Source organism: Delphinapterus leucas, chromosome 10, assembly GCF_059928025.1.
Source record: "Delphinapterus leucas isolate spDelLeu-1000000601 "Yukka" chromosome 10, BTC_Dleu_Yukka2, whole genome shotgun sequence".
NCBI classification, from domain to species: domain Eukaryota; kingdom Metazoa; phylum Chordata; class Mammalia; order Artiodactyla; family Monodontidae; genus Delphinapterus; species Delphinapterus leucas.
In genome coordinates this window covers 37,688,861-37,710,738 of record NC_143138.1, presented here as the reverse complement: position 1 = coordinate 37,710,738, position 21,878 = coordinate 37,688,861, and the positions used below count along the sequence as shown (strand labels likewise).

The 21,878-nt window shown below is 45.7% G+C and overlaps 2 protein-coding genes across 4 annotated transcripts in view; both read left to right on the top strand.

Annotated features, from left to right (window-relative positions):
• Positions 1–9,568: 9,568 nt before the first annotated feature.
• Positions 9,569–14,907, top strand: PIM1 (Pim-1 proto-oncogene, serine/threonine kinase). Of its 2 annotated transcripts, XM_022581788.3 has the most exons (6): positions 9,569–10,053; positions 10,162–10,268; positions 10,371–10,421; positions 10,515–10,881; positions 12,428–12,604; positions 13,364–14,907. In XM_022581788.3, exons 1-6 carry the CDS (start codon positions 9,972–9,974, stop codon positions 13,519–13,521), a joined length of 942 nt encoding a protein of 313 aa, XP_022437496.1. In that variant the 5' UTR covers positions 9,569–9,971; the 3' UTR covers positions 13,522–14,907. The 2 variants fall into 2 exon arrangements, with proteins under 2 accessions (XP_022437496.1, XP_089774926.1); XM_089918800.1 differs by having other exon boundaries at positions 9,663–10,268.
• A 3,177-nt stretch (positions 14,908–18,084) lies between these two features.
• The window catches only part of TBC1D22B (TBC1 domain family member 22B), a 126,083-nt gene continuing 122,289 nt past the window's right edge, over positions 18,085–21,878 (top strand). Inside the window, exon 1 of one of the 2 annotated variants that reach the window (XM_089918799.1) lies at positions 18,085–20,886. The gene's annotated coding sequence lies outside the window, so the exon portion shown is untranslated. The remainder of the gene's footprint in view (positions 20,887–21,878) is intronic. The other variant, XM_089918798.1, reaches the window with a different exon arrangement.

Below are 21,878 nucleotides of genomic sequence, written 5' to 3'. Positions count from 1 at the left end.
ACCACTGCAAAACACAAAAGATTCTTGTCTCACAGCCATAGATTATAGCTTCCCCTCACCCTAAGGCTAACACTTAATCCCACATGCTTAGCTGCCAGAGGATCTCATTTTCAGCAGCCATTCCTCTTTGTCACCACTCACTCACACCGTTAACTTTTAACATTGTTCCAGTCCCCATTCATTTCTCTTGGGCACAATATTGAAGGAAATTATCCATTGACTCTATTGTCTTTCCATTCATTACCTTGCTTCCTGATTTTATTTAACCTGGCTCGTGGCCCTCTGTGCTCTGAGTGTGACCTCTAACACACAAAGAGCTACCCCATACATTGTCTATGTTTTAATCAGCATATATCCATGTACTAGGGCTTGTGCCTCTCTCCCCTGTGGACCTTGGGCAAGTTTTTTACCTTCCTGGGTATAATAATAATCAAGAGGATTAAAGAAAAAATATATGTACATGTGCCATATGAATATCATATATATTAATATGTATGTGCAGTATATATGGCACATAAAGCGATTATTAGACTAGTGCTTAGCACACAGTAAATGCTCAATTAATATTAGATATTATCCCTATAAATTAGACTGTACCTAATTCTCTAAGCTTTTGGCTTAGGAACCTGGCAATCTTAATTTATTAAAGCGCTTTTCTGAGAAAGGCAAAAATTTGCTCTGCACTCTTTATTTTTGAAAGCGCAACAACCACTTGTCTTTTCATTATGATATATATATAATAAGAATAGCAGGGGCAAAGACTGAGTCAGGGAAATTCACAGAATCTTAAATGTGTTCTCTTCTGGGTTTAATTCAATTCAGTTTTTTAAAAAATTGTCTGGGACTTCCCTGGTGGCACAGTGGTTAAGAATCCGCCTGCCAATGCAGGGGACACACGTTCGATCCCTGGTCCAGGAAGATCCCACATTCCGCAGAGCAACTAAGCCCGCAAGCCACAACAACTGAGTCCGTGTGCCACAACTACTGAGCCCACGTGCCACAACTACTGAGCCCATGAGCCACAACTACTGAACCCATGAGCCACAACTACTGAAGCCCGCACGCCTAGAGCCCGTGCTATGCAACAAGAGAAGCCACTGCAATGGGAAGCCCGCGCACCGCAACGAAAAGTAGCCCCCACCCACCACAACTAGAGAAAGCCCCATATGTAGCAACAAAGACCCAACGCAGCCAAAAATAAATAAATAAATAAACAAATTATGTGGTTTTAAAAAGTTTACAATATAGTCTCTACGCTTGAAGAGCTTATGGTCTCATTGGAGAAACATGGATCCTTTCATGGTGGACACTCAGTTAATGCTTGCTGCTCTTAAAGATGATGCTATGAAGACAGTGAACAGATAACAGAAGAATGATTGTGTCAGATTACTAGTACAATAATTGCTGTGAGTTTAAAAGCTATTGGCTGAAATGATCAGAGAAAGCTGCAAGAAGTCCAAATGGCCTTGTGTTGGTCTGTAAAGATAGACTGAACTCGGGGATATATATGTAATTTGGGCTAAAGTATGGAATCTGTGTTGTCTTTACAGCCCTGCACAAGAAGACTGGCTCTTTGCCAACATACCTCCCATTCATAGGAGTGACTTCAGAGGTAATTCTGATGACTGCCAATGATAAGTTTGTTTCTCATCTAGTGAGTGGGTGTCTCTCTAATAATGCAGCATTGCTGAACACAGAAACAAGCTTAATCTATCCAGGGAAAAGTAGCACTATTTCTATAAAGAGGATAGAACATTTCACTAGTTCTCCAGAGTGAGCAAGATCATACTTAGATATTCAAAGAAAGGTTGACAAAATTATACATTGAGGGCTTCCCTGGTGGTGCAGTGGTTGAGCGTCCACCTGCCGATGCAGGGGACACGGGTTCGTGCCCCGGTCCGGGAAGATCCCACATGCCGCGGAGCGGCTGGGCCCGTGGGCCATGGCCGCTGAGCCTGTGCGTCCGGAGCGGGAGAGGCCACAACAGTGAGAGGCCCACATACCGCAAAAAAAATAAATAAATAAAAAATAAAATTATACATTGAAGGCCATAAAAAATGTTCCATATTTGTAGTACAGTTGTTCTAGTTGCAGCTGTGGTGAGCTGTCCATGTTTGTTTTAGCAGCACCCAACCTAAAAAAAGAGCTAAAACAGAATTGGAAAAGAGGAAGTATATGTTGAAAATGTAAGTTTCTCCAAATTATTGAGCGGATTTCATCCAATCATGTTAATGCGTGTCTTCTTTGTCATTTGAATCTTGAGCGCCCTGTGTGTTAACTACAGTGTAAGCTACTATTCCCAAACCGTAAGTGTCAAGAGATGATTTGAATAGAGAGTCTTCCTAGTTTCTTCTTCAATAAAGACTGAAATAAAATCTATCATCTTTTTCATCTCTTTCACATTTTGCCTCATGACATCAGGAGGTCCTACTGATTTTTCTCTCTGGCTTTCTGCTTTCAATTTATTTAAAGAAACTATTATTCATTCATTTTCCATGCATTGGGGAATACAAAGAACATCACACAAAGCATCTTTTGCAAAACGCCTGAGGTTGCTCCCCGCATTCTGTCTGTCCTCACCACCTATTCGTATCTTACTCATCCTTTAAGATCCACGGTAAGTTCTACATCCTCCATGGAGCCTTCCCTGACTTCTTCAGCCTCCTCTGAATGCTGCTCTTGTGGATGATACCCTCAGTTAGAACTTAATCATAGCTTACCTTGTTAAATCCCTTAAACTCATCTTGTGTTCCTTGGGAAAGCAGACTGGCATGGTGGGGAGGAGCTGTCTGCGCCACTCAGCTATGTTACTTTGGGCAAATTACTTCTCCCTGTTTCTGTTTACTTATCTGTAAACCAGTGAAGATAGTAAAACTGCCCATGTCACAGGATTCATATGAGGATCCACGTAAAGTGCTTAGAAAAATGGCCAGCACATCTCTGCTGCTTAATTTTGGCTGCTATCACAGTGTCACTTTAGCTGCTTTCACTTGACCCACTGTTGACACTTAGCCTTAACATTCAATGAAAGGATGGCTTCTGCCCTCAGTACGTTTATGATCTAGTTATAGAGACTAAACAAATACAGAAAAGTAAAGCTGTATACTATTAAAAGACAAATGAGATATACAATAAACAAATGTTTTCATTACCATCTTTTTAGTGTCTAGCAAGATATTCCATTAAATCTTTTTGAGCAAATTTTTTTTTTTCCTTTTCTTTAGGTGCGCTTTGTGACTTTTCCAAGTCTTGCATCAACAATTTTATTCTACTTTTTAGAAGATGGCAGACAGTCCCCTCATCAGCTTTCAAACATATGAATTCTCTCTTTCTGAGAGAACTCTCTTTCTGTCTCTGTCTCTGTCATGCACATATACAGCCCCTATTCTTTATCAGTTAAGCATTCAGGGTTTTTGTGCATGTGCCTGTCTTTTTGATCTACGGCATACATTTTCCTCGTCTTCTAATAAGGTATTTTATAGCAGTCTCCAGGCTTCCTGTAGCCTTTATACATTCTGAGCTACTCCATTTGTTTTTTAATCTATCCAGTAATACTCAGGAACTATAAAATCTTTGTGTACAGTGCTTTTGATAAATATTGATTATTTTTACTGAAATTGTCAGTACTAAATGTGTAAAAATCCAAAAATAAATCTAGGTTATTTTTATTCTTTAAAAAAAAAAAAAGGGACTTCCCTGGTGGTGCAGTGGCTAAGAATCCGCCTGCCAATGCAGGGGGCTGGGTTTGATCCCTGGTCCAGGAAGATCCCACATGCCATGGAGCAACTAAGCCCGCGAGCCACAACTACTGAGCCCAGGCGCCGCAACTACTGAAGCCCACACGCCTAGAGCCCGTGCTCCGCAACAAGAGAAGCCACCGCAATCCTGTGCACCACAACGAAGAGTAGCCCCCTCTCGCCGCAACTAGAGAGAAAGCTCACATGCAGCAACGAAGACCCAACGCAGCCAAAAAACACCAAATGAATTGGTAATGAATTTAAATATACTTTACTGAATAAATAATAAAAACCCTTTCTCCAACCTTGCTGAGAAAATTGGAAGCTGACTAAAGGAGATTTATAAACTTGAAGCAAATGTCACATCTTGTCAAGGACAAGAACCAGTTCAAACTTGACTACATAGATTTCCTGACTATTCTGAAGCTGGGACATTCTGGATTTCTTAGCTGTCCACCACTACCACAATTATTACAACTTAAAAAGGAAGCTTTAGTATTTTTATTTATTTATTTATCTTAAAATTTATTTTATTGAAGTGTAGTTGATTTACAGTGTTGTGTTAATTTCTGCTGTACAGCAAAGTAATTCTGTTATACATATATATATATACATTCTTTTTCATATTCTTTTCCATTATGGTTTACCACAGGATATTGAATATAGTTCCCTGTGCTATACAGTAGGACCTTGTTGTTTATCCATTCTATACATAATAGTTTGCATATGTTAATCCCAAACTCCCATTCCATCCCTCCCCCACCCCCCCTCCCCCTTAGCAACCACAAGTCTGTTCTCTAGTCTGTGAGTCTGTTTCTGTTTCGTAGATAAGTTCATTTGTGTCATATTTTAGATTCCACATGTAAGTGATATCATATGGTGTTTGTCTTTCTCTTTCTGACTTACTTCACTTAGTATGATAATCTCTAGGTTCATCCATGTTGCTGCAAATGGCATTATTTCATTCTCTTTTATGGCTCAGTCATATATATATATATATATATATATATGGCACATCTTTATGCATTCATCTGTCGATGGCCATATTTAGGTTATTTCCATGTCTTCGCTATTGTAAATAGTGCTGCTATGAATATAGGGGTGCATGTATCTTTTTGAATTATAGTTTTGTACCTATATATGTCCAGGAGTGGGATTGCTGGATCATATGGCAACTCTATTTTTAGTTTTTTGAGGAACATCCATACTGTTCTCCATAGTGGCTGCACCAATTTACATTTCCACCAACAGTGTAGGAGGGTTCCCTTTTCTCCACACCCTCTCTAGCATTTTTTATTTGCAGACTTTTTAATGATGGCCATTCTGACCAGTGTGAGGTGGTACCTCATTGCAATTTTGACTTGCATTTCTCTAATAATTAGAGATGATGAGCATCATTTCATGTGCCTATTGGCCATCAAGGCTTCAGTCTTTTTTTTGTTTGTTTTTGGCCATGCGGCTTGCAGGATCTTAGTTCCCTGATGAGCAATCGAACCTGGGTCCCTGGCAGTGGAAGCGCAGTGTTCTAACCACTAGACCACCAGGGAATTCTCAGAGGCTTCAGTGTTTTTAAATTTAGACTGTTTCATGTCAGTTTGTAGCGGATTTTCACATATATTCCACACATACGAAATACATGTGAAATTGAAATTTTTCTAAATAATTCTATAAATGTTGAGGTAATTGGACATATTTTAAGATATAAAAAGAAGTGTACTGCAGTTGACCTTCTCCAAATTTTCCTTTCTATTTATTTCATCAAACAAGGAGAGAGTAAAATAAAAAATAACGGTAAATTTTTCAAAATTAAACATTAAATTTTAAAATGCAGTAATTCTTACTTTAGGAGAGAAATGAGATGCAGACCCGAATTATTTCTATCCAATTAATTGCAAATAGCTTATAGAGTAAGAGCCATACAGACCTAGTTATATAAGTGCATCAGCTAGACTCAGAGGTACTTTAAAAGACAGCGAACAGGCATCCCCCCTTTCAAACCTCTTCTAAACTGTGATTACAGAAATTGCTGAAGTCATTCCTTTGACAATGACTTGATTAAATCCATATCAGGTAGAATATGGAAACCACCTAAGGATTAATTTGGCTATTGTTCAAATTAACATGAACAAATTCTCCCCTTTCCAGAGAACTGTTAGCATAATTATGGCCTTTATATTTCCAGAAGCACTTGTCATTTAATTATTAGTGTGATTTTTCTGATTCTTTGTTAGAATCTTTGAGACAGCACCAGTTGTGCTTGTTTTTATTATTACAACTATAGTTTGATGAATCAAAACATCAAGTTCCCTACCTTCAAAGAGTAACTTTTAACTCAAAACATACTTGAATGTTTAATAATTATCTTTAAAAGCAGTTTTAAGTAAGTAAAAGCTCTTTGCCAAGCAAGGTCCATGTTTTGTAATTTCCAGCTGTGAAGAACCCACCATATTAAATGTTAATCACTTCAGCTAAAACTAATTAAGTATTTAGCCCTACAAAGATCTAGAGAAAGTGAAAAGGATTGAACTTGATTTAATGTAGACAACTTTTTTTTTTTTTTTTTGGCTGCGTTGGGTCTTCGTTGCTGTATGCGGGCTTTCTCTAGTTGCAGTCAGCAGGGGCTACTCTTCGTTGCGGTACGTGGGCTTCTCATTGATTGGGGTGGCTTCTCTTGTTGTGGAGCACGGGCTCAGGCGCGTGGATTTCAGTAGCTGCAGCACGCGAGCTCAGAAGTTGTGGATCGAGGCCTCTAGAGCACAGGCTCAATAGTTGTGGTGCATGGGCTTAGTTGCTCCGCAGCATGTGGGAACTTCCAGAGCTAGGGATCGAACGCGCGTGTCCCCTGCATTGGCAGGTGGATTCTTAACCACTGTGCCACCAGGGAAGTCCCTATAGAACTATTTTGAATCACATTCTCTCCCAAGATGATTAAAATCAAACTAGCTAGCATTTTATCTTTGAAACCTCCAAGGTGCAAGACCATTCCAAAATTCTTCCTTTTCATCATCATTGTCATAATCACAATCAGCATCATTGCCGTCATAGCTAATATTTATTAGTTTACTCTGTTAGACATTCTTTATGTGCAGAATTTTTTTTTAATATAAATTTATTTATTTTTGGCTGCGTTGGGTGTTCGTTGCTGTGCGCAGGCTTTCTCTACTTGCGGCGAGCGGCGGCTGCTCTTCGTCGTGGTGTGCGGGCTTCTCATTGCGGTGGCTTCTCTTGTTGTGGAGCATGGGCTCTAGGCGTGGGGTTCAGTAGTTGTGGCACACGGGCTTAGTTGCTCCGCGGCATGTGGGATCTTCCTGGACCAGGGCTTAGAACTCGTGTCCCCTGCACTGGCAGGCGGATTCTCAACCACTGCGCCACCAGGGAAGCCCTATGTGCAGAATTTTATTTGCACCTTACAACAGCCCTGTGACGTAGGCGCTATTATTATCTCCATTCAAAGTCTAAAGCTTAGAAAGGTTAAGTAACTTGACGAATGTCACATAACTAGTAGGTGCCAGATCCCAGGTCTGAAAGCAGGCTAACTCAGGTTAAATGTTGTTCTTAACCTTTATTTTATTTTGCCTAAGCCCACTTAATTCACTTAAATTTGGTATAAATTGACTTTAATCATGACCTTTTCATTGAGACCCATTTTGATCTTCCCCTTCATTAACAAATGTTGGATAAAGTATTCATTCAAGGAATGGGAAGACAAGATATAAATAACTGAAAAGTTAATAGATTTTTTTTAAAAACCAAAAAAAAGAAACACATGATTGTCAGATAAGTGGAATAGACAGTGAAAGAATGCTTGGTGTTTCTTTAGCAATCTGGGGTGGAACTACAATTGTGTCCTGAAGTCTGGAAAGACTAAATAAAAGTGAAGAGGAGACGATATTCTCAGAACAGGTTGACTGCCTCTACAAAGGCAGAAAGTGTGGAAAGTGCTAGGTGAGTGGGAACAAGTGAGAACAGTCCAGTAGGGCTTATGAAAGGAAAGGAGGGGTAGAGGGGACAGAGGTGGGGGTCACGTACATTGATACTTGATGTCTTACTCAGTGCTAAGGACAGTTTTAGACCCCAATAAGAGGAAAGCTTTGAACACTCAGGAGTTGAATTTGGGTCATTTCATCTCTTCCTCTCTTAGCTGTTGTATGACCCTGTATCATCCTATTTATGTTTCATTTCCCTATCTGTAAAAGAAGGAATAATTTTTGTTCCCTTGGGTTTTCTCCTAGTCATCAAAAATGAATGAATTAGGCCACAGTACACAAACAAAAGAAAATATGTAATATTTCACGAGATAAATTAAGTTGTGAAATATCTGGGCATTTTTATATAACAAGTGCTGTAGAAAACTTTTAATGAAACATTTAAATTCATTAATGACTGCAGCTATTCAGATCCTTGGATCTCCTCATTTTTCCTTTAAGTGGCAGGAACTTGAAAAAAATTAAAATAGGATGTAGTTAGCTTTCAATTACTTAGGCCCTGACAATTCAATTTATGGATTACATAGAATTTTAATTTACTCATTTCACACGTCGTTATCAACTCTACAAGAAGTTTAAAAGGACAAAGGATGAAAGTCGAATTGGTCAGTTTCCATGTTATTTCCAAGGGGGGCAGGGGGGCGGATTTCCTTTGAGTCAAGACTCGGGGGCAGCCAATAATTGCTAGTATTGCCTGACTGGTAATAACAGGCTGATGAAAAGGTGAATACAACGTGAAAACTCTGATTAAATCAAGCGCGCCCTCCCACCCTCGCTTTAGATGAGGAATTTTCTTCTCTCTCCCGCCCTCACAGAAGGGGCTGAGACAGCATCTGGCATCACAATACTAACATTTGCTTCGTGATTTCCTCTTTACAGGGCACTCTGACACACATCACTTCTTAGGCATCAGGATTCACTGGAACCTTTCAGCATTTTAAAAATAAAAATCTGCTAGGGAATCTGGGGGCTGATCTTTTCACCGGCTGTGACAACCGCGATCTGGACCCCTCCCCCGAGTGAGCGGAGCTCTCCCCGTTTTATTCCAGGCCTGTGACACCTCCACTCCCTCCGTGAAGCCGCCGTGACTCATATCTTGCAGATCTTTCGCCCCCTACGCGCTCCCAACACACAACCCCCCGGGAGATCCAACCCGAGCCCACAGCGCGTGGTCAACCCGCCCAAGCCGACTTGGAGGTCTTGCGTCTGAGTCACACATAAAGACCACCCTCGTCGGCATCCCCACACACACAGTCCCTCACACCCCGGCGCGCCGGCCGCCCGGCCTGAGACACCAACGCCCGTCGTCTCTGCGCAACTTGTTATGCTCCAGCTCGAGCCCTTGACCCAAAAACCCCGAGAAATGGAGAGCTACAGAGCCGGCCTCGGGCGGCCTTTGATGGCTTTGTTATTGTTTGGGTTTGAATCGATACGCCCCTCCCCATCCTTCCTCCCTAGCGGCTCGACACCCAGCTCCCGCCTACCCGCACGCCCCGCGCCCCTCCCCCTCCATTTTGGCGCCTTTTCCTTCCCGCCACGTCGTGGCGGCGTAGAGACCATTCTGACCGCAAGAGCTGGGCGGGGGCGTGGGCGTCGCGCGCCGTGTTATGCAGATCAACCGGCTTCTGGTTGGCTGGAGACGCGGCGGCGGGGGCGGGGCTGGGGCGCGGCGACTGAGCGCGAGGGGCGGGGGCGGAGGGGAGTCGCCCTGTCCCGCCGCTTCCCCACCCCCTCTCCTCCCTCCTCCGGTCCGGCAGCCCCGCTCCCCGCCTAGGCCTCCCGGAGAGGCCCCGCCCCATCCCCGCCCGCCCGCGCGCCCCCCACCCGCTGGCGCGCTCCGCCCCTTTACTCCTGGCGGCAGGGCGAGCCGGGTGTCTGCTGCAGCGGCCGCGGTGGCGGAGGAGGCCCGAGAGGACTTGGCGGCAGCGGCGGTGGCGGGACCGGCAGCAGCAGCAGCAGCAGCCACAAGCTCCCTGTGCCGCGGCGCTGCGGCACAAGCCCCACGAGCCGCCCACCCCTCCGCCCTCAGTGCTGCCTGACCCCGCCGGCGTGTCCGTCAGCCGCCAGCCCCCGGCAGCGCCCCCAGTCGTCCTCCGACTCGCCCTCGGCCTTCCGCGTCAGCCGCAGCCGCAACGCCACCCGCAGCCTCAGCCCCAGCCTTAGGCACAGCCACCGGCACAACCCCAGCCCCAGCTCCTGCTGCAGCTCCTCCAGACACCGTCCCTACGCCGACATCCTGGAGGTTGGGATGCTCTTGTCCAAAATCAACTCTCTTGCCCACCTGCGCGCCGCGCCCTGCAACGACCTGCACGCCACCAAGCTGGCGCCCGGTGAGCGCCCCCCCCCAACCCGAGGATGGAGTGGCGGCTGGACCTCCAGGGCAGGAGCTGGGGGCTCGCGGGCCGGCACTGAGTCCCCTGTGACTCCCCCTTTCCTAGGCAAGGAGAAGGAGCCCCTGGAGTCACAGTACCAGGTGGGCCCGCTCCTGGGCAGTGGCGGCTTCGGCTCGGTCTACTCAGGCATCCGTGTCGCCGACAACTTGCCGGTGAGTGGGCGGCCCGCCGCGGGGAGGGCGCGCCGGACGGGGGGCGCACGGGTGTGTTTGGCCCGGGCGAGGGAACCTAACGCTCTCTGGGGGGCTTTCCAGGTGGCCATCAAGCACGTGGAGAAGGACCGCATTTCAGACTGGGGAGAGCTGGTGAGTACCCTGGAGGGGGCGACCCCCAGGATGGGTGGGGTGAGGGGCACCCTCCGACTCCCGCCCTAACGCAGCCCCCTCACCCCCCTGCAGCCTAATGGCACCCGAGTGCCCATGGAAGTGGTTCTGCTGAAGAAGGTGAGCTCGGGCTTCTCCGGCGTCATTAGGCTTCTGGACTGGTTCGAGAGGCCCGACAGTTTCGTCCTGATCCTGGAGAGGCCCGAGCCGGTGCAAGACCTCTTCGACTTTATCACGGAAAGGGGGGCCCTGCAGGAGGAGCTGGCCCGCAGCTTCTTCTGGCAGGTGCTGGAGGCCGTGCGGCACTGCCACAACTGCGGGGTGCTTCACCGCGACATCAAGGACGAGAACATCCTTATCGACCTCAGTCGCGGCGAGCTCAAGCTCATCGACTTCGGGTCGGGGGCGCTGCTCAAGGACACCGTCTACACGGACTTCGATGGTGAGCCAGGCCTGGGGGCGGAGCTGCCCGGGAGGGAACTGCCCAGGTGACTCGGCCTGGCCTGGAGGCCTGGGTAGGCTTTCCTCTCCGGCCCTTTGTAAAGGTCATCGGGCCGCCTGGCTCTATGCTAGCAGGGGTGGGGCGAAGGAGAGCTTCCCAGCGTAGGAAAGCCGGGGATTTCAAGCCAGCTGAACCTGTAATGTTTCTGGCATGATTTTATTTTTTAAGTGGAATTCAGTGGGTTCCAAGCTTTCCCGATGAATAAGAGGTTGCGGGCAACCGGCCGTAGCCCAGATTTCTGAAGTCTGACCCAGTTTCCCCGCCAGTAAAAGGATGGGAGGGGGGAAGGGGGAGGAGAGAGCGGGAGAGATGAAAATTGACGCCGGTTTTGTCATTTTTGTTTTGTTTTATAAGGGAGTTAGTTTTCGGTAAGGTAGTTTTTAGAGCTGCAGGTTTTTTTCTCCCCTTTGATTTAGGGACGAATAAGGAATAGAAACAGTAGTTTCGCTAAATAATTCATTGTTGTTGTTGGGTTTTGTTTTTTTTTGGTGTTGTGGGGTGAGGGAGTCGGGAATGAATGTTGTGAAATAAGATCTCTTGCTGGTTTGAAAATTAGTTGGGTGTCTCCGCAGAGAGGATGAAAACCTATCCTAGGGAGGGGCTTGGAGAGGGTTCTTTCAGAAAAGAAGGAAGGGGGAGCTTGAGATCAAAGCACGGGAGGGTGGGTCATCATCTGAGCGGCTTAACCTAACAAATGACAGCCTTTCAAAACTTGTGACTGGGGCTTGTGGTTTGTGTTTATTTGCCCTTGGAGGACGCTGGGTTGGGCTGCATTTTTTTGTATTTAACAGTTAATGGCTGGCCGGGTCCTCCCATGTTTTTTCCTTCCAGTCTTTGCTGCCCCCTGGTGAGCACCAGCGGGATGGCCCCACTTTTTTTTTTTTTTTTTTACAACTCAAAGTTTGTAAACAGGAATCACGTGGTCTGAAGCCAGCCCTGCCTCTCTACCTTTCCAGTGTGGGGAGGAAGGGGTGTGGGTGTCTACCCATACATCCAGAGGGTGGGGAGGAAGGCCTTTCAAAGGGCACCCTGACTTAGGATACTGTACAAGTGTCCTTGCCTGGGTCATATCTGAAATGAGACTCTCACCCGGCTCCTGGGCAAGGACATTTAATGCAGTTTAAGGGTAGTCTGTGGGATACCCCCCTTCATTTTGCAGATATTCATCCCCTCCTCCCACTGAGGGTGGTCCTACCACATACAGGCCTCAGGCTTTGGGTCTGTGGCCAGCCCTGTTTGTTTCTTGGAGCTGTTTATGGTCTGAGCTGGTAGAGAAGTGGGTAATGCTTTGGGTTGGAGAGCTGCCATAAGCTTCTCATCCACTCCTTTTAGCCCTGGCGGGGGGAATGGAGTTCACCCAGCTGCTGAGAGAAGTAGGGCGGTGCTTTTTTTTTTTTTTTTAAGAGTTACTCAGCATACCTCTCAGTTGCTTTGTGTTTTATTTTTGCTAAAAGTATGTTTTCCTTCCTATTCCCCTGGCTTGCAGGGACCCGAGTGTATAGTCCTCCAGAGTGGATCCGCTACCATCGCTACCATGGCAGGTCGGCAGCCGTCTGGTCTCTGGGGATCCTGCTGTACGATATGGTCTGTGGAGATATTCCCTTTGAGCACGATGAGGAGATCATCAGGGGCCAAGTTTTCTTCAGGCAGAGGGTCTCTTCAGGTAACTTCTGCGAAGCCCTTTATTGAGGAGAGGCAGGAGTCACGAGGCTGTTAGTCCTCAGGGATGGTCTTTGAGTTTGGAGAGCTTCAGTCTCCAGGAGATACCATGGCCCTTGCCTTAGAATTCTAGGCAAATGATTCACACTTGAGAGCCGGTCTGCAGGAATCACATGGTTTGCATTTGAGGGTGCCTTGGTGGGGGGTCAGAGGAAGAGCGTGTGTGAGAATATTAAGAAAAGACCATTTAGTTTCACTGAAAGGTTTTTTTTTAAGTACCAAAGGATCCTGATCCCTCCAACTCCTGGCTGTTTTGCCAGGGAGTGAAAAATTGAGGGCTCTTTGAGCCTTCTCCCTTAAGGCAGGCTCTCTTAAATACTGTGGTTCCAGTGACCTCATCGTGGGTGGTGTTCATATTTGTAAGTCGGTAGGTGAATTGAATCACCTCATCGTGCTTAGTGATGTCTCATCAAAATCTCTTGTCATCACCTTTCCTATTTCTGTTGAGTGGGCGTCGTGGGAAAGGCCCTAGCTATTGAAGTTTGAAAACTACAGGTTTAAGAGAGGAGCTGTTTTTTAGCTGAAAGCATACTGGAGCATCTAGGTGTTAGTTAATACCTTCTCATTGAAGAATAAGCATTCTAGAAAGGGCAGGCTTTCTGTTGGATCCCTGACTTGTGGGCCTCTGGGAAGCAAAGTGGGAAGACCTTTGAACTGCAAAAACAAATTGAGTCATTCATAACCTCTATCTTGCTTTCTCTAGAGTGTCAACATCTCATTAGATGGTGCTTGGCCCTGAGACCATCAGATCGGCCATCCTTTGAAGAAATCCAGAACCATCCGTGGATGCAAGATGTGCTCCTGCCCCAGGAAACTGCTGAGATCCATCTCCACAGCCTGTTGCCAGGGCCCAGCAAATAGCTTCTCGGGCAGGTTCTCCCCTCTCTGTCAGATGCTCAAGGGAGGGGAAGTGTCTGTTTCCAGCTTCCCAAGTACCAGTGACACTTCTCTCCAAGCAGGACAGTGCTTGATACAGGAACAACATTTACAACTCATTCCAGACCCCAGGCCCTGGAGGCTGCCTCCCAAAGGGAGGAAGAGACTCCACTCCAGCCGTCCTAGGCCTCAACTCCTCCCATAGAAGCTCTCCTTCTCATCGGTGTCCAGCATTGCTGGACTTTGCAAAATCCCAGGGGTGGCGGGTGGGGTGGGAGTGGATCAGAATCCAGCCATGGAACTGTTCCCTTCATCAGGAGTTCTGCTGAATGCCGTGATGGGTCGGGTAGGGGGAAATCGGGTTGGGGTGGGATAGGACTAGCACCATTTTAAGTCCCTGTCACCTCTTCCGACTCTTCTGAGTGCCTTCTGTGGGGACTCCGGCTGTGCTGGGAGAAATACTTGAACTTGCCTCTTTTACCTGCTGCTTCTCCAAAAATCTGCCTGGGTTTGGTTCCCTCTCTTTCTCCCCCACCCCTTCCCCCCATCCTTCATATGAAAGGTGCCATGGAAGAGGCTACAGGGCCAAATGCTGAGCCACCTGCCCTTTTTCCACCTCCTTTAGTAAAACTCCCAAGTGAACTGGTCTTCCTTTTTGGTTTTTACTTAACTGTTTCTAAGCCAAGACCTCACACACACACACACACACACACACACACACAAATGCACAAACAATGCAAATCAACAGAAAAACTGTAAATGTGTGTACAGTTGGCATGGTAGTGTACAAAAGGGTTGTAGTTGATCTAATTCTTTTTTAATTTTGCCTTTAAATTATTTTACCTGTTTTTTTTTTGTTTTGTTTTGGGTTTTTTGTTTTTTTTTCCTTGGAAAGATGCGCATTCTAACCTGGAGGTCAATGTTATTTATTTATTTATTTATTTGGTTCCCTTCCTGCTCCAAGCTTCCACAGCTGCCGCCATAGTTTTCTTTTCTCCTTTCCTCCTCTGACTTGGGGACCTTTTGGGGAAGGCTGCAACGCTTGCTCTGTTTGTTCATAGGGTGACGGGACTCAGGCGGGACAGCTGCTGCAGCTCCCTGACTGCTGCGGGCCCCCTCGCCTGCTTACCCGAGTGGGCATGGGGTCCGTGGGTGATGGGGGAGGGGCATTGCTGACTTGTGTATATAGCATAGATTTATGAAAAGCAGTTCTGGATGGTGTGCCTTCCGGATCCTCTCTGGGGCTGTGTTTTGAGCAGCATGTAGCCTGCTGGTTTTATCTGAGTGAAATACTGTACAGGGGAATAAAAGAGATCTTATTTTTTTTTTTTTATACTTGGCGTTTTTTGAATAAAATACCTTTTGTCTTAATTTGTGGCTTAAGTGTTGTCCATGCAGAGGCATGCTAATGCGCGTTAATTGAACACTTGGTAAATGCCAAAATCTATCCTGGGAGGAAAAAGGGAATTTTCAGCCTGAATCTGGTTTTCTTCAGTAGGACTACTGGGATAGTCACCTTTCTGAAATGAATGTATGGCCAAAGGGTAGACGAACCAATCTTGTGTGGACAAGATTTGGCTGGAGGGGCCCAATGCAATCCCAACCTCTATTCCCAATGCAAATTCTATTAGAGCTGGGCTAATATGGCATATGTGGCTATTTCCCAGTGCTACTCAGATTTCATGAAATGGCCACTGGTGACTAGTAGCTGTGGAACAATAGAGCATTTCCATCATTGCAGAAAGTTCCACTGGACAAGGCTGACCTAGAAGATCCCAAAATTTTGCTAAACTACCAGTTGAGGATTTTTTCAATTGTCTCTCCCACTAGTAAAACATTTTGAGCACGTACCCTTAATAAGTGTTTACTGGGAAACTATATACCTGTGTAAATTTCCCTTCATCTTTAATGTGGAGTTTAGTCATTGATAATAGACGCGTGGAAATGCATTCGTTGTTTTGACTTACACAGAGTTTTCCTCTCCAATGTGCTCGACAAAAAGCTTATACTGGGAGTAGGTGAAATGTTAGCCCGGCCATTTTCTTACTGCTTGTGCTGGGATAATTAGCATTTTTAGTCTGTGGTTTCTTTGCAGGGATCTGTTTAAGCCTCTTGTTCATTTTGTGAGAGTTCAGTTTAAACTAGATGGTAGAACCCATGAATCCACTTAGTGCACGTGGCCTGACTACGTCCTGAAAGAACAGTGGAGTGAGTACCACTGTCAATGTGCATGTCAAGTATTTGTAAATATTCGTTTCTTGTTTCTTTAGAAGCATCAATAGCAGCCTACAACATTCTTCCTTCCTCATCATCTTGCTCCCTCCCCTCAGTGCATGCACACACCCTTTGGACACTGGCCCAGATGCTGTCTTGTCAGGTTGTTTGAGGGTCCAGGCCACAATACCACTCACTCATTGTCACTCCTCACTCCTTAAGCTTGGCCTAGATCCCAAACCCTAGCTCGGCTCCCATGTGGCGGTAGGAGAGGAAGGAAGAATTTCTCGGTTCTGGGGGGCTGATTTTCTCAGTTGCCCTTTTCTCTATCCTCCTTGCTCTTCCCAATCTCTTGGAGTATGAGGATTGCATGCCTCATCCTTTACAGTAAAGTTGACAGTTGGCTTAAAAGTTGCTCTAAATGTGTTGAAATCTATCAAAGCCCCACTCTTCTTTCCCTTGAAGTGAGTTTCTGGCAGTTTCCCCATCCTCTATTGAGACTGCTAGGGATGATAGAAGATGGTGTCTCTTTGAAGAAGAGTGCAAGATAGTAAGTGCCAAGATGCTGGGTGCCAGATATTAGGGGTTGTATAGGAGGGGTGAAAGGTCACAGTCTCTTCTATTGGGCAGTTTAAAATCTAGTGTGGAAAGGGGGTCAGATAACAAACATGACTGTGTGGCCACAGGAATATAGAGGGGAGCAATGGTTAAGAGCATGACTTGGGAATCAGCCTTGGATTTTACCACCATTACTTAACTGGATCCCTTGGGCCTTATAACACCCTCTGAGACTAATCTCTAAATAGAGATATTCCTTGAATGGATTATTAAGAAAATTCAGTTAAATAATGGCTGTACATACATGCAAACAAATATTACCTCCTGCTTAGGGATGCTTCTATGTGTAGTAAAAGTACTAAGAAGTACACGGCAATAAATTCCCAGAGTCAGGATGGTGACTGTTTACTCTGGGGAAGAGGAAGGGAGGTTGTGATTTAGGGAGGGGTATCTGCATAGGGGCCTTCACCTGTTTGGGCAATGCTTTATTTCATAAACCAGATGGTGAGGACTAAGGTTTTTGCATTATACTTTTTTTTTATTTTGGTCCACACCTCGCTGCATGTGGGATCTTAGTTCCCCCACCAGGGATCGGACTCGTGCCCCCTGCAGTGGAAGCGTGGAGTCTTAACCACTGGACCGCCAGGGGAGTGTCTGCATTATACTTTATAGCTTTTGGTTTGTCTTAAATATTTCATGATAAAAATTTAAAAGTAATGAATAAATGTGTGCTTATCACAAAGGAGGCAGCAGATGGAGTTATTACTGCCCTTGGCTGAGGTGATCTGGGAAGGCTTCAAAGAGGAGGCAGCATTTCAACTGGACTTTGAAGGGTGAACGTCAGTTTGTTCACCTGTAAAGTGAGGCACAGAACATACAGGTAAAGCAAAGAAATCCAGAGGGGCTAATGTTTTTCCCCCCATTAGACCAGGGAGGGACAAACCACAACCTGCTGACCGAGTCTGGCACACTACCTGGTTTTGCACGGCCTGTACGCTAAGACTTGGTTTAACATTTCAAATGGTTGAAAACAGACTGAGTGAGGAATAATATTTCATAAGAGGTAAAGGTTATGTGAAATTTAATTGTCAGCATTAATAAATAAAGCTCATCCACTTACGAATTGTTTATGACTGCTTTCGTACTGCAATGGCAGAGTTGAGTAGTTGTGACAAAGACCTTATGGCCAGCAAAGCCAAAAATATTTACTATCTGGCCCTTTACAGAAAAAAGTTTGCAAATTCCTGCACTAGAGCATGGTCTCATTGATTCATCTGCATCTTTTATAACACTTGGCGATAATAGCTAACACTCATTCAGTACCTACCATGCGCCCAGCACTGTTCTGCAAGCTTTGCATGTCTTAGTCTTACAACAACTCTCCATGAGGGAGATACTATTATTTATCCCCATTTTGCAGGTGGGGAAAACTGAGGTGCAGAGCAGTAAGTACTACGTCAAAAGTCACATACCTAAGAAGTGGCCAGGTTAGAATTTGGACCTAGGTGGTCCATGCTCACTACCACTCTGCTATACTACTACTTAATAAATGTTTGTGTGGATTAGTCATCTCAAGTTTCCTTCAGGGCCCAGAATCTGGGTGGACGTCAGGGCAGTTCTTCCCCAGACTCCGGAGAGTCAGGTAAGCAGTTCTGTTCCATGGAAATATTCATTACTGGCTCTTGTGAGCTACCCTTCACTTGGGCCTCGGTGGGGAGGAAGAGTTGGAGGCGGTAAAGGGAGGAGAGAGGGGATGGGGCGGGGTGGTTAGGGGGTGGGGCAGGCACACATTTCTTGTAAATGTTACTCAGCTCCTTCAACTGCTCTGCTGGTTCTTGGAAACCCTTACCACAAAGGACCCATCGAGAACAGTGTTAAAGCAGATATGGCCTCATCCCCAGTTCATTTCCTGCCCAGCCTTGCACTAGTAACTCCGATTGCCAAGAGCAAGGTTGCAGTGACCCCTCAGCATCGCTGTGGGAGGAAGTGTAAAAATAAGCAGAACTAGGGTCAAGCTGAGAGGACAGTCTTTATTTTTATTTACTGTAACAAGACATCTGATGTACAGAACTGGGTTAATCATGATCCTTGGTTCATGATATAGTCTCATCCTTGGTTCAAGCCTGGCCTGCTGTTATATTATCCTGGGTGGTGAATGCCATTCAAGAAGCAGACATCAGCAATAACATCCATCTACCTATATGATCCTTTCTTAGTCCATTCCTTGCCTCTCCCAGACATAACCTGCTGTCCTGAATGTTGTGCTTAGCGTTCTTTTACATTTCTTAAAAAAAGTTTTTATTTCACAGCCGTGTGTTCCTAAATTATGTCGTGTTTCGTTTCCGTTGTTCTTGAACTTTATAAAAAGATTATCAGGCAGGTATGTAGTGATCCGCAACTTGCTCTTTTTACTCAACATTATGTTATAAAGATTCATGCATGTTTTAGCACGTGTTTCATTTTCATTCTAGAATATTCCATCGTATGGACAGGCATTTGGGTTGTGGTCGTTGGAGGCCAGTCTTTAGGGCCCCCCTGAGTAAGTTACTTAGGAGGTCAGCACATACAGCCAGGTATAGCCCTTGCCTCATGCCCCAGGGTAAGAGCCAGGGACTGTGGAACCATTCCAGATTTATCCACGGAGCATCTACGGTGCACCGGGCACCACGCTGTAAACACTGAGAACTCCTTTTTCATGCGTGAGTGGGCAGAATCAGGCTTTTCTCGGGGTTTAACGTGATGCCAGCAAATAGACAAATGTCACAGCAAAGCAAAGATCCGACGTTGCCTGGGGTCCAGTGGGATCTATGGATCTGGCAGTTACAGTTGTGACTGTTGTGAATGGTGCAGGGATGATGATATGGTGAGGTGTGTGTATGTGTGCAAATATGTGTATCTTTGGTGTGTGTGGTGAAGCATGGTGGTGTATACGTATTTGCGTGTGTGTGTGTTCATGTGAATGTAGAGTATAGCGCGTGCAGGTGTGGGTGTTGTATATGTGTAAGTATGTGTTGTGCCTCGGTACATACACACTCATTCTTTATTTTAATTAAAATTTTTTTATTTTCTTATTTTTTTATTTTTGGCTGTGCTGGGTCTTCCCTGCTGCACGCGGGCTTTCTCTAGTTACAGCGAGTGGGGCCTACTCTTCATTGCAGTGCATGGGCTTCTCACTGCAGTGGCTTCTCTTGTTGCAGAGCACAGGCTCTAGGCATGCAGGCTTCAGTAGATGCGGCGCGTGGGCTTCAGTAGTTGTGGCTCACGGGCTCTAGAGCACAGGCTCAGTAGTTGTGGCTCACGGGCTTAGTTGCTCCACGGCATGTGGGATCTTCCCGGACCAGGGCTCGAACCCGTGTCCCCTGCATTGGCAGGTGGATTCTTATCCACTGCGCCACCAGGGAAGTCCCCACACTTATTCTTGGAGGTACTACCTGCTTCCCCACCTGGACTAAAGAGTCACATTTCTTCACCCCATGGCCTGCTGCCTCTTTTCCTACCTTTGCCCTGGTTCTCTCCTCTGCCCCACTCCCTTCTCTCACCTCTCTTCACCTCTTACCTTCTTCTCAATCTTCAACTCAGATCCCTCCTCCCAGAACCACCCACCCAATTCTCTTTCTTCCTCTTCCCAGCTCCTCCTCCAGATGGCCAATCCCAATATACCTTTGAGATCTCATCCTTATTTAACCTTGCAATCTTCATAAAACTGTTGGCCGCCCACTGGTTTCATAACTCCTGGTTTGCCTTCCACTCCTCTGTCGATTAGGCCCCATTTCCTCTCCCTCTCCTTGCCCTTTAAACTTGGGTGTTCTTTCCCTTCCTCACCCCCAAGCCCTCTGTGTTGGCCAGGATCCTGGCAGGAAACAGATGGCACACTCAGATTGGGTAATGCAGGGAAGAGTGTGAAAAAGAACTATTTACAAAGGTGTGGGGCAGGTGCTGGGAAACCACATGGGGCAGTGCTGTACCCTGGGGCTAGCAGCAGTGGGAGCACTTCCTCGCTAAGGCCTGAGGGCTGGAGGAGGAGCCTGCCTGATGTGAGCTGTAACCTTCATTCGGGAGAAGCGGTCACCCTGTGCTAACCCTGCATGGAGGGAGTGAGAAAGAAACACCCGTGCTTCTCTCTTCCCATCCTCTGATCTCCTACCAGGGCCTTCCATGGACTGAACCCAGCTGAAAGCCAGAAGGCAGGGAGTCTGGTGTGAGGCAGTCCACATAGGTCAGCCTTTCCAGGCACAGAGCAAGCTGGAGAAGGGTGGGGAATAGCTCTGGAGGCCGAGGGAAGACGCCCAGCATGGTCGCCACCGTATTGTGCTTCCTCCCCTGGCTTCACAGACCGTCTTCTTCGTGGTGATTGCCACAACTCCTGCATAGACCTCTCTCCTGAGTTCAGGTCTGGGGATCAATAGCCTCCTAGATACCACTGCCCAGGGGCTCCCAGGAACCCAGGAACTGAATATGACTTGAGTGCCTGCAGGAAAATGATGGAGACCTTCCCAACCCCTGAATTCCACCCTGCCACTGCTCACCTCTCAGCTCCACTCATGAAGTTCCTTAGAGACACAGATGCCCACATATTTTGTAAGTGAAAAGAATTTTTTTTGCTTATAAAAATGATACAAGCTTTTTAGTAAAAATAATGGTATGAAGTGAATTAAAGCTATATGATGTAATTCTACCACTCCAGAGAGAAATACATCCATATTTATATTTAAATATGTATATATTTATATGTACACACATATTATCTATATATAATTTTATAGAACAGAGCTCATATTTTTGGTAACCTGTTTTCCCCCACTTAACAATGTACTATCGAAATGCTTCCATTTCAAGAACTATGGACAAACATAATCATTTTGTTACGGCTACAGTATGGGTGTACATTATTAATTTTGGTAGTTTGTAATTTTCTGCCATTATATATGAAATATTCTGTTACCTGATATGGCTTTGGGCAAAGATGAATTGTTGCCTATGTCAACATCTATTATTCTTTTCTTTCCTTGGTCATAGAACCTCTGATTTTTTAGCTAGTCATATGGCCTTTCTTAAGAATAAAGACTAACTCCCTCAGATTCCCTTGCAGCTAGCTGTGGACACATGACAAAGTTCTGCCCAGTGAAAAGGAAGCAAAAGAGTTTTGGGAGCAGATTCCAAGGAAATTCCTTAAGAGACATCTGGTATGCACCCTTCCCCTTTGGATGGAAGGAGGAGCTATTATGGGAAGAGGGTCATGTGGTTGTGGGGAGGGGATACATGCAGAGTAAGCAAAAGTAAAAAGCTCCCTCAGGCCACTCCATTCATCCAAGCCCTCATCACTATCATTTTATTTTATGGCAAGCTTTTACTATTTCACCAGAAAAATATTTTCCCCTTAAGTGAGTGATTTTTTGTAAATGTATGGTGTCTTTAAGTATATTTCATTGTATCTTGGAGACCAGTGTCTGCCCTCTCACGCCCCTCATGACACATCTCTCCAATTTTATAATACAAGTCAGTTAAAAAGTGAAATTTGATATCAAGCCGAGTCTCATTTACTTATACCGATTCATGGGGGAAATTATACG